At 40.5% G+C, this 21,553-nt stretch overlaps 1 protein-coding gene across 6 annotated transcripts in view; it reads left to right on the forward strand.

Moving 5' to 3' along the window:
* Positions 1–21,553, forward strand: part of DOT1L (DOT1 like histone lysine methyltransferase) — a 70,558-nt gene that overhangs the window by 37,136 nt on the left and 11,869 nt on the right. For 5 of the 6 annotated variants that reach the window (XM_049808017.1, XM_049808020.1, XM_049808024.1 and 2 more), the window contains exons 8-21: positions 2,311–2,366; positions 5,092–5,171; positions 6,498–6,566; positions 9,483–9,589; positions 10,626–10,667; positions 12,169–12,252; positions 12,983–13,217; positions 13,665–13,778; positions 15,266–15,357; positions 18,197–18,298; positions 18,891–19,028; positions 19,681–19,806; positions 20,657–21,138; positions 21,396–21,519. In XM_049808017.1, coding sequence (XP_049663974.1) covers positions 2,311–2,366; positions 5,092–5,171; positions 6,498–6,566; positions 9,483–9,589; positions 10,626–10,667; positions 12,169–12,252; positions 12,983–13,217; positions 13,665–13,778; positions 15,266–15,357; positions 18,197–18,298; positions 18,891–19,028; positions 19,681–19,806; positions 20,657–21,138; positions 21,396–21,519 — 1,851 coding nt within the window. The remainder of the gene's footprint in view (positions 1–2,310; positions 2,367–5,091; positions 5,172–6,497; positions 6,567–9,482; positions 9,590–10,625; positions 10,668–12,168; positions 12,253–12,982; positions 13,218–13,664; positions 13,779–15,265; positions 15,358–18,196; positions 18,299–18,890; positions 19,029–19,680; positions 19,807–20,656; positions 21,139–21,395; positions 21,520–21,553) is intronic. The other variant, XM_049808022.1, reaches the window with a different exon arrangement.

A 21,553-nucleotide genomic window follows, 5' to 3' on the forward strand; every position in this document is an offset into this window, starting at 1 on the left:
TAAACAGGGCTGTGGTTCATTTGAATTGTGACATGGCTGTATCTTGCAAAGTAGACAAGGGGAAAAAGTGTTCAGCCTCCATGTGTTATATCAGGTTAAAGCATGGAGATTTTGGTTATAGCTGAGCTCTTCCTAACCACATAGGCAGGACAAACATATAGTGTAACTGGATCCAAATAAAGTATAACAGCCACTTAGGTTAGATTTCAAGACCTTTATATGAAGCTTAGTATTTCAAAATAGTTTCATGTTACACTGGTTCTTTGTTCTCTTGCTAAACTATGGCTTTATAATCATGCTTCCTTATTTTTCAAATGTTTTTCTTTCTTCTGTTAGTGTATGAAAACCTCATGTAGACATTAGAAATGGTGTGGTGTGGAGGACTGCAATATAGAAGCTGACTTGCAAAAAATGGTTGTAAAATAAATATAGTTGCCTTGCATGTGGGTTTTCTTCTGCTGTGTCTTGGTTACTCAACCATGAAACTACTTACTACCAGAGCAGATAAGACTTTGAGACAAAAATATCTCTTGAAAAGAATCTAGAGGTGGTCTCTATTCACAAATAGGGCATATAGAGCTCCGGAAAAAATGTTTCTGTATATGAGGTGAGAAAAACTTGGTGCTCTTTAGAACTGTTCTGATGTTGCATTGAGCTTCCGCTTTAGATTTTGAAAATACCTAGTAGTATGTTGTTAGGTTGGATCTTTCCGAGTTCTGTCTCCAGCATGGACTTTGTTTCTGCTATAGCAGGGATATCAAAACATGCATCCCCTCCCAGCAGGTGTGAAGACAGGTAGTAATTCTGTTTTTAAAATCTTATTTCAGCCAAGCTGTTTGACGGAACAGATCATTCTGACTAACTTTAGTTATTCTAACCTGCTGTTTTCAGCATGTTTAGTTTCTAACACTTAAGGCTTTTTGCAAAGTTCTTGATCTCTTTCCCGAGAATCCTCAATGTTTGCTTTTCTCAGCCCTCTTGTGCAGTGTGTAGCAGTAGGGCATTTGGACTTCTTTTTCGGTTTTTTTTCCCCTCCCTCTTTTCCTCCCGAGAAGCAGACCCACTCCTGTGGGCAACTGTGGCTTTGTCCTTCACAATGCCTCAGACAGGTTTACCTCCGTTTCTTATCCCTTCTGTGGCTCTGAGTGGTGTCAGGCTGCTCTGCTGGGACGAGAAAGCTATGGTGGAAGACACCAGGCTCTGGTGCTTCACTGAGGCAGGTATTCTGGCTTAGTGAGGTTTGCAAGTAGCTTGAGTGTGTCTGCATTGCAGTGCAGGCACTTCTGTTTGAGTGTCACTAAATGAGAATAAGTGCTGGCATGTGAAATGCTCACTTCTTTCCATACAAAGGAATATATGCAGAAAAAGGATGCTAAGCAATCACTGTTGTTGTTTTGATGTTCCTGAGGTTCTGATATAAGCCATCATCTTACTTGCCCCTTCAAAGTGTGTCATCATCATTAATTATATAGTTGCATATTATTTTTTCTCTTCTCCTGTTATCTTCCTCCCCCAACCCTCCTTCTGTCTTACTTGTGGCACAGCAACACAGCATGGCCCATAGATTCCCCTCTCATCTCAGAAGCACGACTGAGAAAAATGTTAAATCTGTGGAAGGGCTATGTAGTTGTGGGTATTAACCTGGGACTTGATGTGGTTTCATAAGAAAGGTACTATATGAGTCACTGAAGTCGTAACTGTAATTATTTTCAAATAAGGCCTTTATGTTACTTGATGTCCAACTTAAAAGTGTTAGAAGCATTTAAGATTTATATTTAGTACCACAGAAAAATCAGATGCTTCTCTGTCTGTTGCAACAAGAGCCTGAATTGTGAGCCAGTGTTTCCAGCAAGCGCTGTGCCAGATCTCTTTGCTGTGGTTCCCCCTGTGCTAAGAGGGGCTGACTGAACCACGGGGGTCAGCGGGGACTTGGAGGCACTAGCTGATCATTTCTGGTATGGGTGCTGTACAGCGTTGCTGGCTTCTCCATGGAGCACAGTCTTCACAGGGCACCAGTGATACCTGGAGACACTCCCCTGTTCATCCCGTGGCAGGAGAGCAGCTGAGGGTGGGAGCAGAGAGGGAGGCACCTCTGGGACCCGAGGAACGGGCAGAGCTAGCTGCTGAGCTCTGGGTGCTTCGTCCTTGGTATTTCCTAAAGACTCCATTTGGCCTTATTTGTAGTGGTATCAATGAGCTGGTACAGCATGTTTGGCCTTCTCCAAAGGAAAAGGGATACGGAGCAGAAAGGAACAATGTTAACTCTTGTGTGTGTGTGTGGTTTTTTTGTGTTCTTTGTCTTTTTTTAAGCTGGAAAGAGGTGACTTCCTCTCAGAAGAATGGAGAGAGAGGATTGCAAACACAAGGTACAGTACAGCAGTTGAATGCTGCTTTATGAACTGAATATTTGGGAGTTTGTATAATGGAAATTGGGAGGCTGGCCAGCTTTTTATATAGAATTTCCACAGCAAATACCAAAAGTCTATCTGCCAACTTCTATACTGGCCTCTTTAGATCCTGTTTTCTGACTAGAAGAATGGGTTTAAATGCATGTCCCATGATATTACATACAAGGGTGTATCCAAGATAAATTCTGGTTATGCAGAGAAGTATAAACCTCTGTTTGTTTTGCATATCCTTGTAGTTTGTGTCAGTGATTCTGGCAAAACACTAGTTATCTTGGCTATTGGTGCAAACAGCTAGGTTCACTTTCCATTTAAAAAAGAAGCAAAAGACCCAAGTGAGTCTGTTCCAACTTAAATTGGGAATTCATTTAAGCTGATTGTCTTGAAGATTTATTTCTCTGAAGATCTGTACAGAGGGTTAGATTCCTGTTTGATGGTAGCAAAAAAAGTGAATTTGTTAAAAGCAATAGAATATTATTCCGTCTTTTTAAAGGCTTTGCATTTTTTCAGCCTTATGGACAGAAAAATAAGTCTTTATTTTTGTATGACCTCCTGGGGCACCCTGTTATGTGGGGGAATGGAGGACAGTTATCAAAGGCGGGTCTCTGAAAGTCTTCAGCATTGTGACAATTTATGGATTGTTTCCAAGACACTTTTAAGAGTACTCCATCAAGAAGGCGTCTGCTGGGCTGATGACTTTTGCATTATTACATATCTCAGTTAAACTTCTGGAGGTGCCTTTTGGTTTGTGGACAGACTTGTCCCAGCCTTGCAGCATAATGGGGATTTGCTTTGTTGCTTGCTGTTCCAAATGCACACTCCTTTGCTGTCTGTGCAACTTTCCTTGGAACAAATTTAATTATTATTTTTTTTATTTTTAGCTGAAGTACATCTAACTGCATGCAGAAATGCTGGTAGATGTTTATTTTGTATGGTATGCAGCTAACTGTATGCCTACTGATCCACAGCCACGCCGCTCTCCGATACAGAAATTCGAAAAGAAGTAGCTTTTTGCTCACAACTGTTACGTGTTTGTGTTTGTTCTGAGTGTGCCAACTGTTCAGCGTCTGCTCTCTCTAATGAGACTGCAGATTGTCTGATGAATTCACACTGGAGCCATCCAATCTTGGAGAGTAAGTTGAAGTGTTACCCTTCCTGTGAGTGTGGACCGGTGGCCAGGCTCTGAAGGGAAGGGTGCGTTTGTACCAGGAAACAGTTCTACGTGGTTGAGTGCTGACATGTAAGCAAGCTGTGCAGCACACAGTATTCCTGTTAATAACTGTACTTGCGGCTTAGCAATACGTGCTGAAAAGAGGGCTGAAGTCAAGGTGGACTGGGGGCTCTTGTGTTTCTGTCATGTGCGTACAAAATGCTGTGCCAGAATGAACACTAAAAAAAAAAATGTATCTGGCAAGCTATGTCTTTTTCCCTTCCTTTCCTGGATGTTTTCTAGTGCCCTTAATATGCTTGGCTCTTTTGCAAGGCCTCTTTTTTGGCACATGGTGGGAAGGAGGAGGAAGAAACCCCTGCTAGCCTTACTTGCCAGGCAGGGTTTCCCAAATTTCCAAGAGCAAGGCGTAGCAAGAATAACTTTTTTCCTTGGTATATAAACATTTTTTTTCATCCATGGTTTTTAATAGCTTTGGCTGCTGCTCTTAAACTCAGTGTCCTTGTTGAACATGTTTCATGTTTGGAGGCACTAGGAGGGGAGTTTTTGAACAGACCTCTTGCAAAGAAATCAGTTCTTCATGTTGAAACAATATGCCAGAATGGCTTTCGCAGTTTATGCATGCAGGGTGCCCGATGGCTTCCAAGAGATCTTGAGGACTCTTGTTGCAAGCTGGTAGGAAATGGGTACCAGGGATAATTAGACCAGGCCCAGGCTCTTAAAAATAAAGGGGTATTTCTTTTTTAATCTGTGATGTGTTCTGTTTCTTTCCCAAACATTTGTATCATTTGTGTGAGTCTACCTATGTGCAGGTTTCTGTGTTTCCATATGACTGGTTTTTTTTTCAGGAACAAAACCCCCTCATTGGATTTCCAAACCCAGAAAGAAGGATACAACTCCTTTGTTGTGGGTTAGGGTGAAGTGCTGAGTTTAGGACAGGAAAAACATGCTGAGAGATGTCAACTGTCTTTTTGCATTATGGGGGAGTTTGGAGCTAGAAGAGAAAATATATTTTGATATTTTGCTGTAATATTTTAAACGCACGTGAAGTAGTAATGGGATGAAATGTGTGTCTTGTGTTGGAGTATTGCTTTTCATGTGTGGATTAACTACTGTAAGCGTGTTCGTAGTTGCTGTGTTGGTGTTTGATCTCACTATGGCAGAGGGGTGAAAACATTTTGCACATTGTTTTTATGTTGAAACATAAGGTGCAAAACTCAGCTGTATGTTGAGAGGAACTGTCAGAACAGGATGCCTTGAAAATTTTTTAAATGTAATTATGTGGGCAGTGTCTGTGAATGCTAAAGGTAGGGTAATGTTTTGTCTCACTGTGCAAGAAAAAAGCATTTTGTTGGATGGAAGTAGCTGTATAGTCAGGGACAAGCAAGTGTTTTTCAGTTTTGTAAGTAGCTGTAAAGGCTATAAGAGACTGTGACTTGTGGTTGGGGGGTAGTTGTGTGTGTACACTTGGGTGCCATTTGCCTGTCCCTGTTCATTAACTAGACCATTATCTTGCAGTGTTATTTTTGTGAATAATTTTGCCTTTGGTCCTGAGGTGGATCACCAGCTGAAGGAGCGATTTGCGAACATGAAGGAAGGTAACAAATCGAACTTAAAACCTTTTTCCATTGGTTTCCTGCTTACTGTGAGAGCTGGTGGTGGTAAGGGCTTAGTTACAGCCATCAGAAGCCAGGTTTGTGGGTTTCATCCTGTGCCTTGTGGGCAAGTGTCTGCACTGCAATAGTTATTTCTTGGGCTTTTTAGTGCCCATCTTAATATCTTCTCTGACCTACCTGATTACTTGGAAGCAGCTCTGCATGTGAAGACTCTCTGTGGAGCTCTGTTGGGGTGGGAGGAACTGCTGGTCCTTTCTTACCTGTTAGAGAAGCTGACAAAATATGTGATGGCCAAGACTGCAAATCTTCCTGACTGCATAGTCATGGCTTTGTATATCCAGTTTCTGTAATTGCATACTGAATTCAGTTACTGGATTATCCTGTTTAAAGTCTTCACATTTTAGTACTAGGTATTAACTAATAAGTATTAAAGTGGGGCACTGTCACTGGATGTCTTGTGTGCTTCTTGAGAGGTTGCATTGCAGACACTAGTGACCAGGGATGCCCAGTAATCCCACTGTGGCCCGAAATGTCTTTTTTCTTTCTCTTAACCACTTGGATAAGTAACAATTTTATTTGGTTAGGGCAGAAATTAGAAAAATAAGTATTTCTGAAAAGAAAAATGTGTGGCATGAACAAAGAAGCTGTGGCTTCCCATATTACAGCGTTGTGCTGAAGTAAATAATGTGACTTTTGGGCTCTGTTGCAAACCATAAAACCCCAAAACTTAAGCTGTCATCTTTAATTTTAAGGGTTGATTTTTTTTTTTAAACTTTTGTTTAGTGGTGGCTTGAGAGAAGTGGCAAGGTGGGGAAGGTTCAAGAGCTCTTTACAAAATAAAGAAACCTTAGTTCTCTTTTTTTTTAGAAGGTGCTCAGGCTCTGTGCCTTGGGCTGAATGACCACAGATAGCTGTGAAATGGAGATTAGCGTTCTTTTTAATAAAAGGGCTTTGGAGGCTTGTGTATAAAAGACTAACTAGGAATGAGATAGTGTGTTCCTAATTGAAATTTCTATAGATTGCTACTGAGAATTAATGCACTTTTTTTTTAAAAGTGTTTTAAGGTCTGTCATTTTAAAGTGAGCCTTGGGGTGTCACCTCATAGCTACCTAGCAGGACTAATATCCTGACTTTCTTGGATGCTGTCAGAATGAGTGTTAAGTAATTATTTTTTTTTGGTAACGATATACAAGTGGTAGTTTTATTAGGGCTGCTCTTTAGGGGTCTGTACTAGGTTATATTTAACACGTAGTAATTTCTAGAAGAAACAGTGGTAGCTGACTGCTTTTTTTTTTTTTCTTTTTCCAGGTGGGAGAATTGTGTCCTCAAAACCTTTTGCACCTCTAAATTTTAGAATTAACAGTCGAAACTTGAGTGGTATGATTGCACTTTTTATTGTTCACTACAATTATGGTGTATTCATTATCTGAACATGTCTGTAGTGGGTTTTTGTTGCTCTTTTTAAAGAGTTGTGTAAGTAAGTAGAAAAATGCTGTTGTATTATTACAGCATACATGCCAAAGTGTTGTGTATTTAAAATCAAACAACCCCCCCCTCCCAATACTGGAACAAACAGACACTCTTTTTATGGGGTTCCTCCTGCTGTGTTTAGATGTCTATAATGTCAATGTTTCCATGGCTGGGCATCTTTTTATAGTTGAAGAGAAATAAAGTGTTTCAAGGGCGTGATTCATTTCTTTGACTACAAGGTGCTGCAGTGACTAACTTGCATGCAAGTTCCTTATACCATAGCTGTCTAAAATTGGACAGGTAAATCCCACCAGTCATGATTTGTAAGGCTTAGAAGCTGAAATGTTCAGCTTTGAATGCCTTGTCTTCTGTACTGTAAATTGATCAAACAGACCTATCCCATAAACACCCAGTTGCTGCGCCTGTTTTATTGCCAACAAAGTTTTGTGTTTTTCTTCTCTTCTGAACATAGTAGACTTGATATTTGCCAATGTTGTCCTTTGCAAGTATGTGAACTGCAGTTTAATGAGATTTTGAGATTACTAACACCCCGTGTTGTTGGTTTTGCTTCTGACCTTTTTTCAATTTTTATTGTTGAAATTTTTCAAGCAAAAGAACGATCCAAGCTGAGTTTTACACATTTACCGTGTCCAGTGCAAAACATTCCCTAAATTTAAAAAATGCCTTATTCCTCTCCATGTGCAAACACGGCAAGTAACATACTGAGTTACAAATCTCAAGCTGTGTTTTCTGTTTTTGGCCTGATATGGTAAACTGCTTTTCAAGAATAGTAATTTGAAGACTGTCATTAAGGCATTTCACTTGAAATAGTGCCATTGTGAGTTATTTTTACTAAGCTTGAATTGTTGTGAATGTCCTGTGCATCAGACACCCAAACCTGCCCTTCTCCTTCCTGTTTGATATTCTTCTGTGGCATCTGATTGTTTGGACCTTATTAACCATTGGGTCCTGGCTTGCCAATCCTTTGTAGGCATGTACTTGAAAATAAAAGGAAAAAGAGGCAGAATGGTACTCCTGGAAATCCTCAAACCACCAGAGAGCTGAGATCAGTCTGTCAGTTTGCTAATAAGACAAAGAGCACCTAAGTAAAGCCTAGTACCTCTTTTCCAGCATACTAGAACTAGATGAAATACAAGAAGGCACTTCTGAGGTTTCAATTAGGAGACCTGCCTATGTAAATAAATTTTTTTGGCCTCTCAAGCCTGTTCTTTTCCTGGCTTCTGACCATTTTGTTATCTCTCTCTTTGCTAGGTTTGGGAGACTGCAGTTATTAAAAATGTGGTGCGGAGGCAAAGGGGCCAATGTGTACTACTTTTTTCACCTAATAAAAACCCAGATTATGACTATCAGTTGAGCTAGTTCTTTATCCTATTTCAGCTTTCACCCCAGTGTGTATTCATTGGGAATGTTTTCTAGAATGCTGAAGTTTTATATATCAACAGTTATTTAATGTTTAATGCGAATGTTGATGTTAAAATTATATAGAGATAGCTAATTAAGATTTGGGTGAATGAGGTCTCTTAGCATAAGAATAGATAATAGCTTCCACTAATAGGAAACTCTTCCAGGGATTCAGATAAGAGATCCTGAAAAGAAATTACCTACAAACAGTGGGGGAAAATTGTGGGAATAAATTTTAGGTCTTAATCCCATTCTGTGACCATGCTGTATTTGGGAAATAGCGATATCAAATGAACATGCATGGGATGTGCTAGGCCTGGGGCTTGTTCCAGTCTTAATGGCCTGTTCTAAGTGACGCTTCCAGGGAAATGTCATCTGCTTATAGCTCGTGGCATCAAATGTGGCCAATATCCTTCACATGCAGAGAAGGTGATTCACTCTGCTGTGCTAGCTTTATGCTGTTGCCCTACAAGGTTTTTCATAATACTTTTATTCAGCAGGGGGTTTTTTGTGCCTGAGTATGCTTTGAGTCACCTGGCTTGCCTGTCTATCTAATGTTTTGATCTAAAGTATGAACAGTTAAATTATTTAAAAAATACAGTGGAAAAGATAAAGCTTTAAGAAGCAGGCAACCTTTTTTCTCAATACCATTTTTGTCCCTAGTAGTTCCATCTGGAAAAAGAAATGGAAATGTGGAAAGAATTGGGACAAACCAAAACAAGTATTAAAATGTGGTTAAAATAGCGGTTGAAGTTGCTGAATCCTGAACCTTGCTTTTTGACTCTTCTGGGTAATTTTCTATTTGATTAGAAGTGTGCTGTAATTTCTTCTCCAGTGATGCCATTCACTCAGTGTTCAGTGGTTATGGAAATGCTTAGACACATCCCATACCTATTAATTCTAGGGAACAAAACAAATATAGGCAAGAAAGCAAATACAAACCATGTTTGTCCCCAGTCCAAATATAGTGCAGTTACGGTTTACATGGGTTGGATCTAATGACGTTCTGTAACTGGTTCTATCTAATTAAATCCTGCCTGTTACTACAGTTGTGTTGTTGCTGGGCTCCTTGCAAATATTGTCTGAGACACAGGAAAGTCTTGCTTGTTAAAAGTTTGCACTAGCACGTAATTTTACTGTAGAATGGCTGACTATCTCTGAAGAAATGAAAGGTAGATCTTCCAAATTTCTTAAGTTTACTGTAGGGTGCAAGTAGCAAGAGAATAAGATATTGCTTTTTAAACTCACCGCAGTGCTTTCTTCTAGGACATTGCTGTCTGAATACAAAATTTCTTTTTGTTTTGAATATGACTTTACTGTTGCATGGCTAGTTTCAGCTGAGTAGAACTGAGTGGCAAACTGGGTGAGCTTTGGTTCCCTAACTGGACTTTCTTCCTTTAGATATTGGCACTATAATGAGAGTTGTGGAACTATCACCACTGAAAGGATCTGTGTCATGGACCGGGAAACCAGTTTCTTACTACCTGCATACTATTGACCGAACCATAGTGAGTATAAATACAGGCCAGTAAATCTCTGGCTGCTTTACCTGCTCTGGAGTCAACATGCCAACTTCAGTTCCTTGTTCTTGGGAACTGTTTTCTTATTCTTTTGTGTATTTACAGACCTGTAGCATGCCTAATTGGAATGGGTGCACTTCACCAGTTACCTGTTCAGTCTAGTTGAATATGCAAATCACACTGCATGGGCTAGCCTTTGGCTGCTTCAATGCAATGTGTTACACAAACAGTGTAATTATGGACAGTACTACGGTAGTCTGTTAATTTGTTGAAGGTGCATAGATGTACAAGTATAATTCCTTCTCATGCTCCAGAATATGCAACTATGCAGCATGGTGGTCTTGTGCTATAGCTTCCACACTGAGTAAAGACTGTGTGGGTCTTTAATTCTTCAGTTTGCTTTGTGGTGTACAGACCATTTCATTCTATCATATTCAAGCAGTAAATCTCAATTTTAGTTGAACTTTCAGTTGCTGTAGAACCAGCCAAAGCTCCATAACAATGCTGATGCATTCACAGGTTTGTTTTTTTTTTTTTTTTATTTTTTAAGTGAAGGAAAATAGAAACAACTCTGTAGAACTGTAAACTTTTGTGGAGAAATAGTTTATTCCCACACTGAGTTTATGCAATATGATAGTAAGACTATTTTTCTAAGTCTGCTGTAGTCTAATAATGCTTTTGTTAAAGAATATGCTAGAGTGCAGATAAATATTTTAGTGGAGTACAAGAGTGAAGTAGCTTCATTGTCATATATCTCCACTCAGCAGAAGGTTATTTTCAAAGCTCTAAAACAAGGATAGGCAGTGTTGAAGATGATGAAACCTTGTTGAGGCTTGGATTATGTCCTGCTATACAGCATGTCTGTGTCACTAAAAAGAATGAATGTAAATGGCTTCTTGATGTAGCTTATCAGAAGAAAACCAGTCAGAATTTCTGCGGTTCTGCATTTGTCTTAAGCTAATATTTTGTTCTTATGTATTCATCTGTCATGACTTTGAAAATGACTATCTTTTTCTATTTTCAGCTTGAAAACTATTTTTCTAGTCTCAAAAATCCAAAACTCAGGGTAAGTTTCAGTCATTTTCTGTAGAAAACTCCAAATAATGGAGCAGCCACTATGAGGAATTTAGTCACTTGTTAAAGATGTACAGAGTTGATCGAAAATCAAATTTTCTTGATAAGCAAGGAACACGGGCATGGAGCTAATTGAAGTGAAGCATCATATGTCATCAAGCACTAATACAATCATGTTCAAGAGCTTTCTAATAGAGAATTAATGGGGCAGCCACAAGGTGTTTTTTCCCTTGCATTGGAGGTCTATAAAGAGCTATTCATTCATTACAGAACTGAAGTTAAAGAAAGACGTGACAGTTTGAATCTGTCCCAGTGTTCGGCTGCATAAAAATGAAGCTGAAGAGTGCTTTGAGATGTTACTTGTGGGACATGCTATCTGAGACATGAAATGTGTCGTCAGTTGCTGAAGTCTGTGCTATTACATGTGGCATTAAAATGCCAGAGGATTTTTGAGACTGTGCTGGGCTGTATTAATCTGAAATAACTGATGGGGCTGGTATTCCCAGTAAGAGAATTAAGTGGGGCCAGTTCATTTAAAACTTCAGGAGAATGTTCATCTTCAGACTGACTTGCTTAGTAAGTGTTGAAAATAGACTAAAGGTAGCTTTGAGACTAGGTTATTTCAGGCTGCTGAATTCAAACTTGGGAGAAAAAAAAAAAAGACTTACTAGGGTCAAAAGAAAAAATGCAGGGTGGCATCCATATACTTCTGAATTTCCCTGCATTTAATGGTGAGGCTATTTAGATCTGCCATTTATACCATCTAGCTGATAACTTGCTTAAATTGGAGAGGTGTTGGAATTGCCAGAATTCTTATGCAAATTAAACCTCATCTGGAAGGTACTAGAAAGGCTTTGAGTGAGCGCTTTGAAATTTCCTGCCCTTACTGCCTAGTAGAAAATCAAGTTTAAAAGTTGCTGCTTTTGTTTTTTTTCAGTCTCCTCTACAGACTTGGCTGAAGTTGAATTAGATGATGATTAATAGCTTTGCCATTTCAAGTCATGTAAGATTTTTGAAGTGTTGTAGCAACACATGAAATGTTGGGGATATAGGTAAAGCTATTGACTTATTTAACAATTAAAAAAACCAAAACAAAAACCTGTAATACCAGTGTGTGATCTGGGGTGTGGGATTAGGAGGGGCAGAATAAGGGAAGAGGTTGGGGCTTAATCTCCTTTGCCATGTGGCTGCATGTTTGAAACCCATTATAGTAGGTAATGCAATACAAAAGGGTGACTTGCACTTACCTTCCTTTTCCCACTGAGTATTGCCTGAGGCAGGGTAAGTTTTTTGGTTTTTTTTTTGTTTTGTTTTTTTTTCCCTCCCCCCACCTTGCTGGTAAGAAAAGGTTTTCGTTTTTTAAATAGGCATTGTACTATATGAGCACTTACACCTAGCTCTTGTGGAAGACTAAGCTGGGAAACACAGTGGTCTGTATTAAATAGTGATAAACATGTGAGCAAATTATTAAGTCTTTTAAAACTTTTATCCAGGAGGAACAAGAGGCAGCTAGACGTCGTCAACAGAGAGAAAGTAAGAGCAACACAACTACTCCAACGAAGGTTCAAGAAAACAAGGTGAACATCCTGCATTTTCGTAGAGTAAATTTGTTTTCTCCTTAGCTGTGCATGAACTCATAATCTGTGTCAGGAAAAGCCTGATTCTGAGGGAAGACTGACTGTGTTTGTTCTGAACATGTAAACTGGTATAGCTGTTGCTGTGGACAAAAATATGATGGAGTGACTTAATAAGAGCTGTACTTGGGAATTGCACCACTAATTCTGAAAAGAAGGTATTGCAAGATGAATAGAATAGTTGGTTGTCCACCCTCGCTTACCTTCAGCACCAGCTTGCAGAGCTTTCCCTGAGTCATAACCCATTAAATGGAGTTCAAAGTGTGCTGAGTCTCTTTTGCAAAGACTCATTTCCTTTCTCATTCCGTTGCATAATACTGTTAGAAATGCAGTGACTGTTCATGCACAAAAATATGAAGTACTGACTTTTTTAATGAAATTCAGTTGAAGAATATAGTCAATACAGGCTGAATAATCTGCTTTTTTTAGACAACAGTTACAAATTTCCTTTTCTCTAATGAGTAAGTCCAGAAGAGAATGAGCATAACTCCTAGGGTGTTTGGGACAGCTCTTATCCCAAGCAAGTCTACTTCACTGACAAGTTATTTAACTACAATGCATCAGTTTCCTTTCATAAAGTTATTAAACAAAGTTATTAATGTTTGCTTAAAAGGAGTGCTGTATAGGTAGGTAGAAGTGACTAAAGAGCTTTTGGCTTCTAAAAATCTCTTAGGATTCTGGTGCTGAAGAAGAAAAGGCTGCAGCAAATTCTGTTAAAAAGCCATCTCCCTCCAAAGCACGGAAGAAAAAGCTAAGTAAAAAAGGAAGGAAAATGGCAGGCAGGAAACGAGGACGTCCCAAGAAAATGAACACTGCAAATACAGAGCGTAAGACCAAGAAGAACCAAACTGCACTAGAACTTCTGCATGCTCAAACTGTTTCACAGACATCTTCATCCTCTCCTCAGGGTGAGTTCAAGGCTGGCAGTGGAAGAAGCCGCCTCCTGCCACATGAGCCTAGATAAGTATCTGAGGCTCTGAATGTGTGCTTGGAGGTCATTCTTACTTTATTGCTAGATTTAGTTTGGTTTTGTGTCATAACTTCTCCCTTGCCACTAAAGCAAAATTCCTCTTGAGATGGTGGTATGCTTCTGTTGAGAAGATGGTGATTGAATCTCTCTGTAGGTACTTGGCCAGAAGCTGGAGCTGAGCTGTGGCTGATAGCTTATCTCTGCTGCTGCTGTTCTAAGGATAAATTGTAAATGTCCTTCCAAGCAATTTGTTACAGTGTGTTGATCTAGCTAAGTTACTGGATCTTGCATTGTAAATGACGTGTCTTCTAATGGTAAAGATACTGTACTTGCCAGAAACACTGACTTTCATAGACTGAAAGGTTGTCTTTGTTTATCTCTTCAGATGCATACAAGTCACCTCATAGTCCATATTACCAACTACCTCCTAAAGTGCAACGGCATTCATCTAACCAGCTACTGGTGACACCTACCCCACCTGCACTACAGAAGCTGCTAGGTAAGACTGTAATTTTGTCACTGTGTTTGTCATGGGAACCTCTACTTTGAGGTTTCTGAACATATGGTAAATCAGAGCGCTACTAACAGACAGCCACTATGGAAAGCTGTATATTGAACAGGAGAGGGGGACAGCTTCTTCCCCATCTTCCCCTGCCTGCCTCACTTCTACTGACATCACCATGAGGTCTCTTCTCTTGCTTGCTGCTGAAGTTGGTGTCTTGGTTTGCATTTGTTTTTTGACATTGTTTCAACTCTGGTTTGGCACAAAAGGAAATACGCTTGGGTTTAGCAGGAATCCAGTATAACTTTAAATAAGTGGAAATGGCTAGTCAGAAATAACTTTATTTTAAATGAAACCAGTCTCTTATTTTTAAATGGTACAGTCTTGGGGAATGTCACTCAATTTTCTCTGCAAAACTTAGAGCAAAGTACATGAGATGCTGTCTGAGTTTGAGGTCACAAAGGTGGCGTGGTTGGAAAATAGGCTCCATGAGCAAGAGGTGATTTAAGGAAAAACTTGGAGAGTGTTTTTTTGAGTCTACTGCTTCCTTCCTTGCCCCCAACTGTTTCTGGCCTTTGGCATTGGGCATGAACCAGTCTAGGATCATCTGGGAATCTGATGTGATGTTCCTGTCTATGTAGAGACCAAGGGCATCTGTGATACCCTTAAGTCCTGCTCTCTTGCTGTGGTGTCTTACAGTTGTGACTGATTTATTACTGTAGAGAAAAAGAGAGAAAAAGAGTGATTTAGAGGGATGTTCCATGTCAGGGGTGGTGGGGGAGTGGGTAGAATGACACTTGTCTGGAGAAAACCTTTCTGCAAAAGTCTGTACACCACCTGTTACATGTTTTGGCTGCCTGTGATTGCAGCAGGCTGAACTTAATCATGTGGTTGGCTTTATGATGAAAGGTCCCCAGTGGTGAGGGCTGGGGAGAAGGAAGGTTCATTGTATAATAGGAGACTGGAGATAGAAGGGCAATGACAAGTAAGCGCTCCTTGGAGGGTAGAGTAAATGTGGGTGTAGAGCTTGTCATCTGTCTGTGTGGAGGTAGGAGGAGTACAGCAAGCCCTGTCTTGTGGTGCTGGGAGGATGAGTGCTCTGAGCTCAGAGCTGGTTTTGGCTGTTAAGCTAATCTCTTTTATTATTTCTACTTACAGTGCATTAAAAGCCATTCAGCTCCTCTTTCACCATGCAAACACACCATTAGCACCCATCATCTTCCTCTGTTTTTGAATGTGTTGTCATGACTTCCATTGGTGTACCTGTTATAAGTAGCTAATGGATCCCAGAGTTCAGCTTGCATCAGAAGATGAATTTTCAGCATGCTCTAAATTGATCTTTAATGGCTTGGCCTGACTTACAGTCCAAATAAAAAGCAAGAGAGAGCAAAGAGGGGAGAGGTGTCAAGGGAGCAAATAGGGGTAAATAGGAGCATTGCACTTACTCTTGCTTGAAATGTATCATCTCCTTATTTATTTTGCAGACTCTTTTAAGATCCAATACATGCAGTTCATGGCATACATGAAAACTCCTCAGTATAAAGCAAGTCTGCAACAGTTACTGGAGCAGGAAAAGGTAGGTCTCGTTTTTAACATTTCTAAACAAAATTGCCAGAGCGCCAGACTACTAGATGGGGGAGGGGGGGAAATGCTGGTGATTGGAATTGTGTACACTTAACACCAGTGCTGCACCAGGCCAATTATAAAGACTCTACCAGAGTAATGCTTAGGCTGTACCTGGGGATTTTATTGCTAACTCGGTCAGTCTTTGTGTGCTTAAATTTCCCATTGGCAAACTGGGAGAGATGCACCTCCCCTCTTCCCTCTGGTGCCCCTCCACCTAATAAGACATACTTCAGTATGTCTGTTTTTTCCTCTATTCTGACATGAAGCTGTGTGTACCTATGCAAGAAGCTGGTATCTTGAACCCTGCCCTTTTCTCCCATTTGGGATTGGCAGCTACTTTTCTTCTCTAAGTGTCTCATGGGTCAGAGGAGCAAGAGGTGGGGGTCAGCTTCTCCAGCAGTATGCACTGCCTGAATACATTCCTGCCCTCCACTTAGAGGGGCTTCCCTACATGGATGCATCCTGCAAGCTGCTAGTCAAACTGATCTTAGATAACTAAACTGTGCTTACTCTAGGTAAAGATTGTAGCAACTTTGAATGAGGACTATCTTGAAAAACACAGATACTAATTGCTTGGAGCTGAATATTTTGGATTTTGACATCTATTGTTTTCCCACTGTAGGAAAGCCTAAATGAATTGAGTACTGTAGCATCAGGATGGCTCATTAAACTTGTAACAAATTGAAGCATGGGATTAAAAAAACTGAACTGTCATCACTGATTTAAGAGACTTAATGAAGCATCCTTAGTATTGATTATCTTAATGTGTCAAGATTGCACTGGTGGGCAAAGTGTAGATTTTCTAAGTTGTGGGTTGAAATACATGGAAAGGTGAAGAAAATCCTGCAGCTGTGAAGTGTGGCATTGTTCTCTGCTATGGAGCCATCTCCCCAGCAGAGGGAGGAGATTTACTGCCTAAACACTTTTTCGTCTTGTATTGCTTTACCTCAATTATGAATAATTTAATTGCTTTATAGATTAGCCCTAATGAGAGAGACTGTGCCTGCTACTTCTATGGAGGAACCTTTCCTCATAGAGCTCAACAATAATCTTTAACTTCTGGCCAGTTCCAGCTTTTGGTAGCACCTCTGGAGCTTTCCTTTGCTCTGTGGCCTTTGCGAAAGTGTCAGCATAAAGCCATAGCATTGTTTTATGGGGTTTTCCGTAATGGGAACTCTTTTTCCAGATGAGAGAGTCTAACTTGTGCCACCCTGTTTGTTACTGGTTGGTGCTGAGGTAGTGTTCATGCAAACCTTTTTTCTACGGTTGTTTCCATTTATTTTCACAGTCAGACAGCACTCTGAATTTTCAACTTTTTCCTTAAGCAGCCTATTTTTCAGCTTGTTCTGTACTTGTCAGGAAAGTCAGCATAAAGTTAACTTACCTCCTTGCACAGAAAATAGCGTGAGAAATGATAGTATGCAAGTATTATGCCGTACACTGAAAGTATAAATTGAGAGTGTGGAAGAGTAATCACTTCGTGTTGGTGTGACAGCTGTTTCGTACTTTAAGAGATTAAAATGAGGAATTCAGTATGAATTTTTTTTAATGGAGTGTTACATGGAGATCATGGCAAGTTAAACTTCACAAAGGCAGAAGCAGAACTTTGCTGGATGAGGTGCTGTTTTATAGTCTATTTAATAACCCCCTCTTACATGAAGGTTTTTCAAGTACAAGAAAAACGTTTCTGTAATATGATTTTAAAATAAACAAGATGCTGTGAGCTGCTAGTTCACCAGATTACCCTTAGATGGTGCTGTCAGCTCCTCCACTGCTTGTGAAGGCTGAATGAAATGACTGATGTTGAAAGCATAAATGTTTTTTTCACCATCACCTATGGCAGTCCGTTTAGCATTGCAGTGACTCAACTGTTTTCCTAAGTCGTTGGCATGAGAGGCAACAAGAACTGTATGCCACGTCCTGTGTTTTCTCGCACGGCTGCTTCCCTGCTTGGAAGATCAAGGTGCTTTTTGCCCTTGTCCTCCACTTTTTCTAGAGTGATGGCTCGGTTTCTGCACCATTCCAATTTGGCCTCAGCAGCAAAAGTTGGAGAGAAAAGTGTAACCTCCAGAGTTCGCTCTTCTTGCTGCACTCATCTTTCAAGTGGGAACTGAATAAATGAGACTCTTTAGCCAGTCCTATTCTTGCCCTTTGCTGCTCACATAGTGCACGACCATGAAATGAGTAAGCGAGTATCTAGTTAAGGAATGTTAGGGGCAGGAAATGTTCTGCGAGTGGAAAGGTTGGGTCGCTTGCTGAAGTAATTTTGGCATTAGAAGTACAAGTGGTTTGGCTTATTTATGACTTTCTTCCTACCTCTCCCACAGTGTCTTTTCATTTACTGCGTGTCTTCCATAGGTATTGTGTAGGAAAACTCTGAATTGAGACTCTGGAGATTTAGATTCTGTTCCCAGTTTAGTAACAGATTTCATACAGCTAATCTTTTCCAGTTCCGTTTCTGCTCTGTAGAATGTGATTATTACTACTTCTTTACAATGCACTAGGAAGATAAAAATGAATTTTTAAGACTGTCCTGATTGTATTTTACCATATAGCAGAAAAAACTACTTAAAAGCTCTTTTCAGCTGACTTAACTTCACCAAGTGTTGAACACTAATAAATAAAGTCTCACAGAAGTCTGAGACAGAGCTAGATTAGTTCATACATCTCCCCTCTGAGCTCAGATTCACTCCCAGCTTGCTATACAAACTAGATGTAAACATCTTATTAAGATGGACCATGCTGCACTTGGTGCTAAAAGTGTATTTTCTCACTCTTCCCTCTTCCAGGAAAAGAATGCTCAGTTACTGGGAACAGCACAGCAGTTATTCACCCACTGCCAGGCACAGAAAGAGGAAATAAAACGTCTTTTTCAGCAGAAACTTGATGAGGTAGCCCTGATCTGGTGGAAGTTGATGCTTCTTAGTCATCTGCGTGCAAACATTTTTGATAAAAATAAGTAAGACCAGAGTAGTCTCAGGTCTTCAGCCTCTGTTTTGCAGCAGATCATGCTAAATAATGTGGAGTCTGTATCGCTCTTTGTTTATGTTTTATCTTCATTGTTGAAATTGTGTGCCACTCTCTATCCAAGGGAAGTAGGTGACAGGCCACAGACACTGTGGTATTTTAGTAAAGGATGCATCCCCTGCTGGTTGAACAAACTGTTTTGCCAGGGCAAGTTCAGAAGCACAGAAGGAAATGTGGTGGTTCTCTACAAAAATAGTGTTCTTATGGCTGGCAAGAAACTAAATGCTGGTTTTAAAGTTGAATTGCTGGAACACAGCTCCAAGTGAGGTACTTTTGTCCTTCCTCATTATCCTCTTGCAATGACAAAGTGCCTTGGAGAATGCTGGGGGACTTCCTATGAGCTGCATAGGTTCTGCAGATCTCCTTAATGTCACTTTTGAATGTGACAGTTGTCTGGAATTAGGGTGTCAAGACCTTATTGAATGATCTCTTTCCTTCTCACTCTTCATCTTGTAGTTGGGAGTTAAAGCTCTAACATACAATGACCTGATTCAGGCTCAGAAGGAAATCTCTGCTCACAATCAGCAACTGAAAGAACAGACGAAACAGCTGGAGAAGGATAACAGTGAACTCAGGAACCAGAGCTTACAGCTGGTGTGTACAATGCTTGTGCCTGAGTAGCAGGGTGATGTTCCCATTTATGTAAAGGAGGACAGGTCATGAGCTGAGGGCTGCCCCTGTCTTCAAGGTATCTTAACGAATGAAAGATCATGCACCTGCTATAGCTTCTCTTAACGGAGAAGAATGATGGGGGAAAGAATGCAAGTGGTCCTTCTTCTTGGTGACCTTTATTTACCTCTAACCAAACGCTGAGGTGACAGTTGGCTCTGGCCTCGGCTGTCCCCCATAAACAGCTCTGCATCTGTATATGCATTTGTCGCTGAATCTGGATCTTGCTGGCCATGAAGTTTGTATAGTGCTTGCTTTGTGGTAGCCTTAACTCTGTGGTGTTCATTGTGGTAACTCAAACTGTTAAGGTAGGTGAGGGGGAAATCTGGATGTGGAAGTGGGTAGGGAGGGTGAATGATAACAGTTTCTAAAATGAACCAGGCTACCTCCTGCCACATTACCTGGGGACCATAGGACCATTTTGATGGCATTTGGCTTAAGCTGAGAGGAGTTTCCAATGGGCTAAGAAGCTTCTTGCATATATCTAGTTGAAAGGTGGCTGGCTTTCAGCTTGCACCTTGGCTGGTGTGAAGTGGTGAAAGTTGTCTTTTGATCTGTTTATCCTGTGTCTTTGCAGCTTAAGGCACGGTGTGAAGAACTGAAGCTGGATTGGTCAACTTTGTCACTGGAGAACTTGCTGAAAGAGAAGCAGGCATTGAAGAATCAGATTTCTGAGAAACAAAAGCACTGTTTGGAATTGCAGGTAGAGAGCAAGAAACAAATCTAGAGTCACCAACTTTGGGTAGCTCTTGGACAATGGGCCAGTTATGGGTATTTGACTAAATATGATGTTAAAGGATAAGCTAGGTGGCTGCTTTTCTCCAGCCCTCCCTCCTCTCCCTCTTCTGCTTCCCTTTTTTCCTCCCTTTTCTGCCCTTCTTTTTTTTTTTCTTCATTTTTTTCCCCCCCAGAGATTAAGCTTTCTATTAGAGGATTTTAGTAAACTTGAAGAATAAGGATGTAGATAGCATTTAAAGGAAGCAGATGTTATGATCTGATTCCTTGGTAATGCTGTGGAAGAAGGAATCATGGTTTACCAATAAATATAATTAAAAAGCATGACCTCATGAAAAGAAAGGTCCTGCTTGTTTGCACGTGTGCTCTGATGTCTTGATTCAGGAATCTGTTCCCACAGAATGTCATTTACCGTAGTGAAAAGAAATTAAACTCCCGTGTCTGTAGAACTTTTCTTTCCCTGTGAGATTAGCTCTAGAGCTAATCCAGCCTTTTGCTGGATGCCTTGACATGGAGTGACCGTTTCCTTCAATGACTGGCAATATTGAGTTACTCCATACTCTCTCTATAAGTTGGAGATATTTTAAGATCTGAAAAGTGCTTTCTAAGAGTTTCTGAGCTATTTCGCTTACTTGTGCCTTTTGGTCTAAGCTCAGAGCAGCATGTTGAAATTTGTTTCTCAAATTTGGGGTCAATTGTTCTGCTTTGTTACTAGAAATGGGGCCACTTTTCCTGAGAAGCATATTGAGGCAAAACTCCATAACGTGGTATAATTGTTAAGTGTGGTCTTTAATCATTGTCCTCTTTTTCATTTAAAGATCAGCATTGTGGAACTTGAGAAAAGTCAAAGACAGCAGGAGCTCATGCAGCTGAAATCTTACACGCCGTCTGATGAGTCACTGTCAGTACAGCTACGCAATAAAACCCATTTGAGCCGTGATCCTGAGGCTGATCATGGCAGGTTCCAACTGGAACTTGAATGCTCTAAGTTTCCTATGCCCCACATGAATGGCATGAGCCCTGAACTGTCCATGAATGGCCATGCTACTCCCTATGAAATTCATAACACCTTTAGCAGGCCCTCTTCCAAGCAGAACACCCCTCAGTACACAACCTCTCACTTGGACCAAGAAATAGTTCCATGCACCCCAAACCACAGCAGCAGACAGAAGGCGGACAAGATGACAAGCTTGTCCTTACCTGATTATACCAGGTTTTCCCCAGCTAAAATAGCACTGAGGAGACACTTGAATCAAGACCATGGAGTCAATGGAAAAGCAGCAACTAATGAGATACAGAGGTAAGAGTGATCCTTTCCCTGGATGTGAAAGGAGGGGTAACTGCTTGTTTTAATAAGAGTGGTTTATTTGGATTGTGGAAAAATATTTTTGAAAGTGGAGGTTTATACACTTTTAAAAGCTTTGTTTCAAGAAAATCAGCAGTGCCAGCTGATTGGGTAAATAAGGTGGTACAGTGCCTTGATTTTGGTACAGAAACTCCTTGCAAAAGAGACTTCGTTAGCTTTTGTATTCTAACGATTGTACATCTCTGTTCCAGAGCTGACCATGTCAAAGAGAATGGCCTTACATATCCAAGCCCTGGTATTTCAAATGGCATAAAGCTGAGTCCTCAGGAAACTCGGCCCTCTTCCCCAGCGGCCTTACCAGTTGCAGGCGAGAAGGTAAGAGATCTGCTTGTGCTCAAGTACAGAGATG

This window comes from Accipiter gentilis, chromosome 8 (genome assembly GCF_929443795.1).
Source record: "Accipiter gentilis chromosome 8, bAccGen1.1, whole genome shotgun sequence".
NCBI lineage: Eukaryota > Metazoa > Chordata > Aves > Accipitriformes > Accipitridae > Astur > Astur gentilis.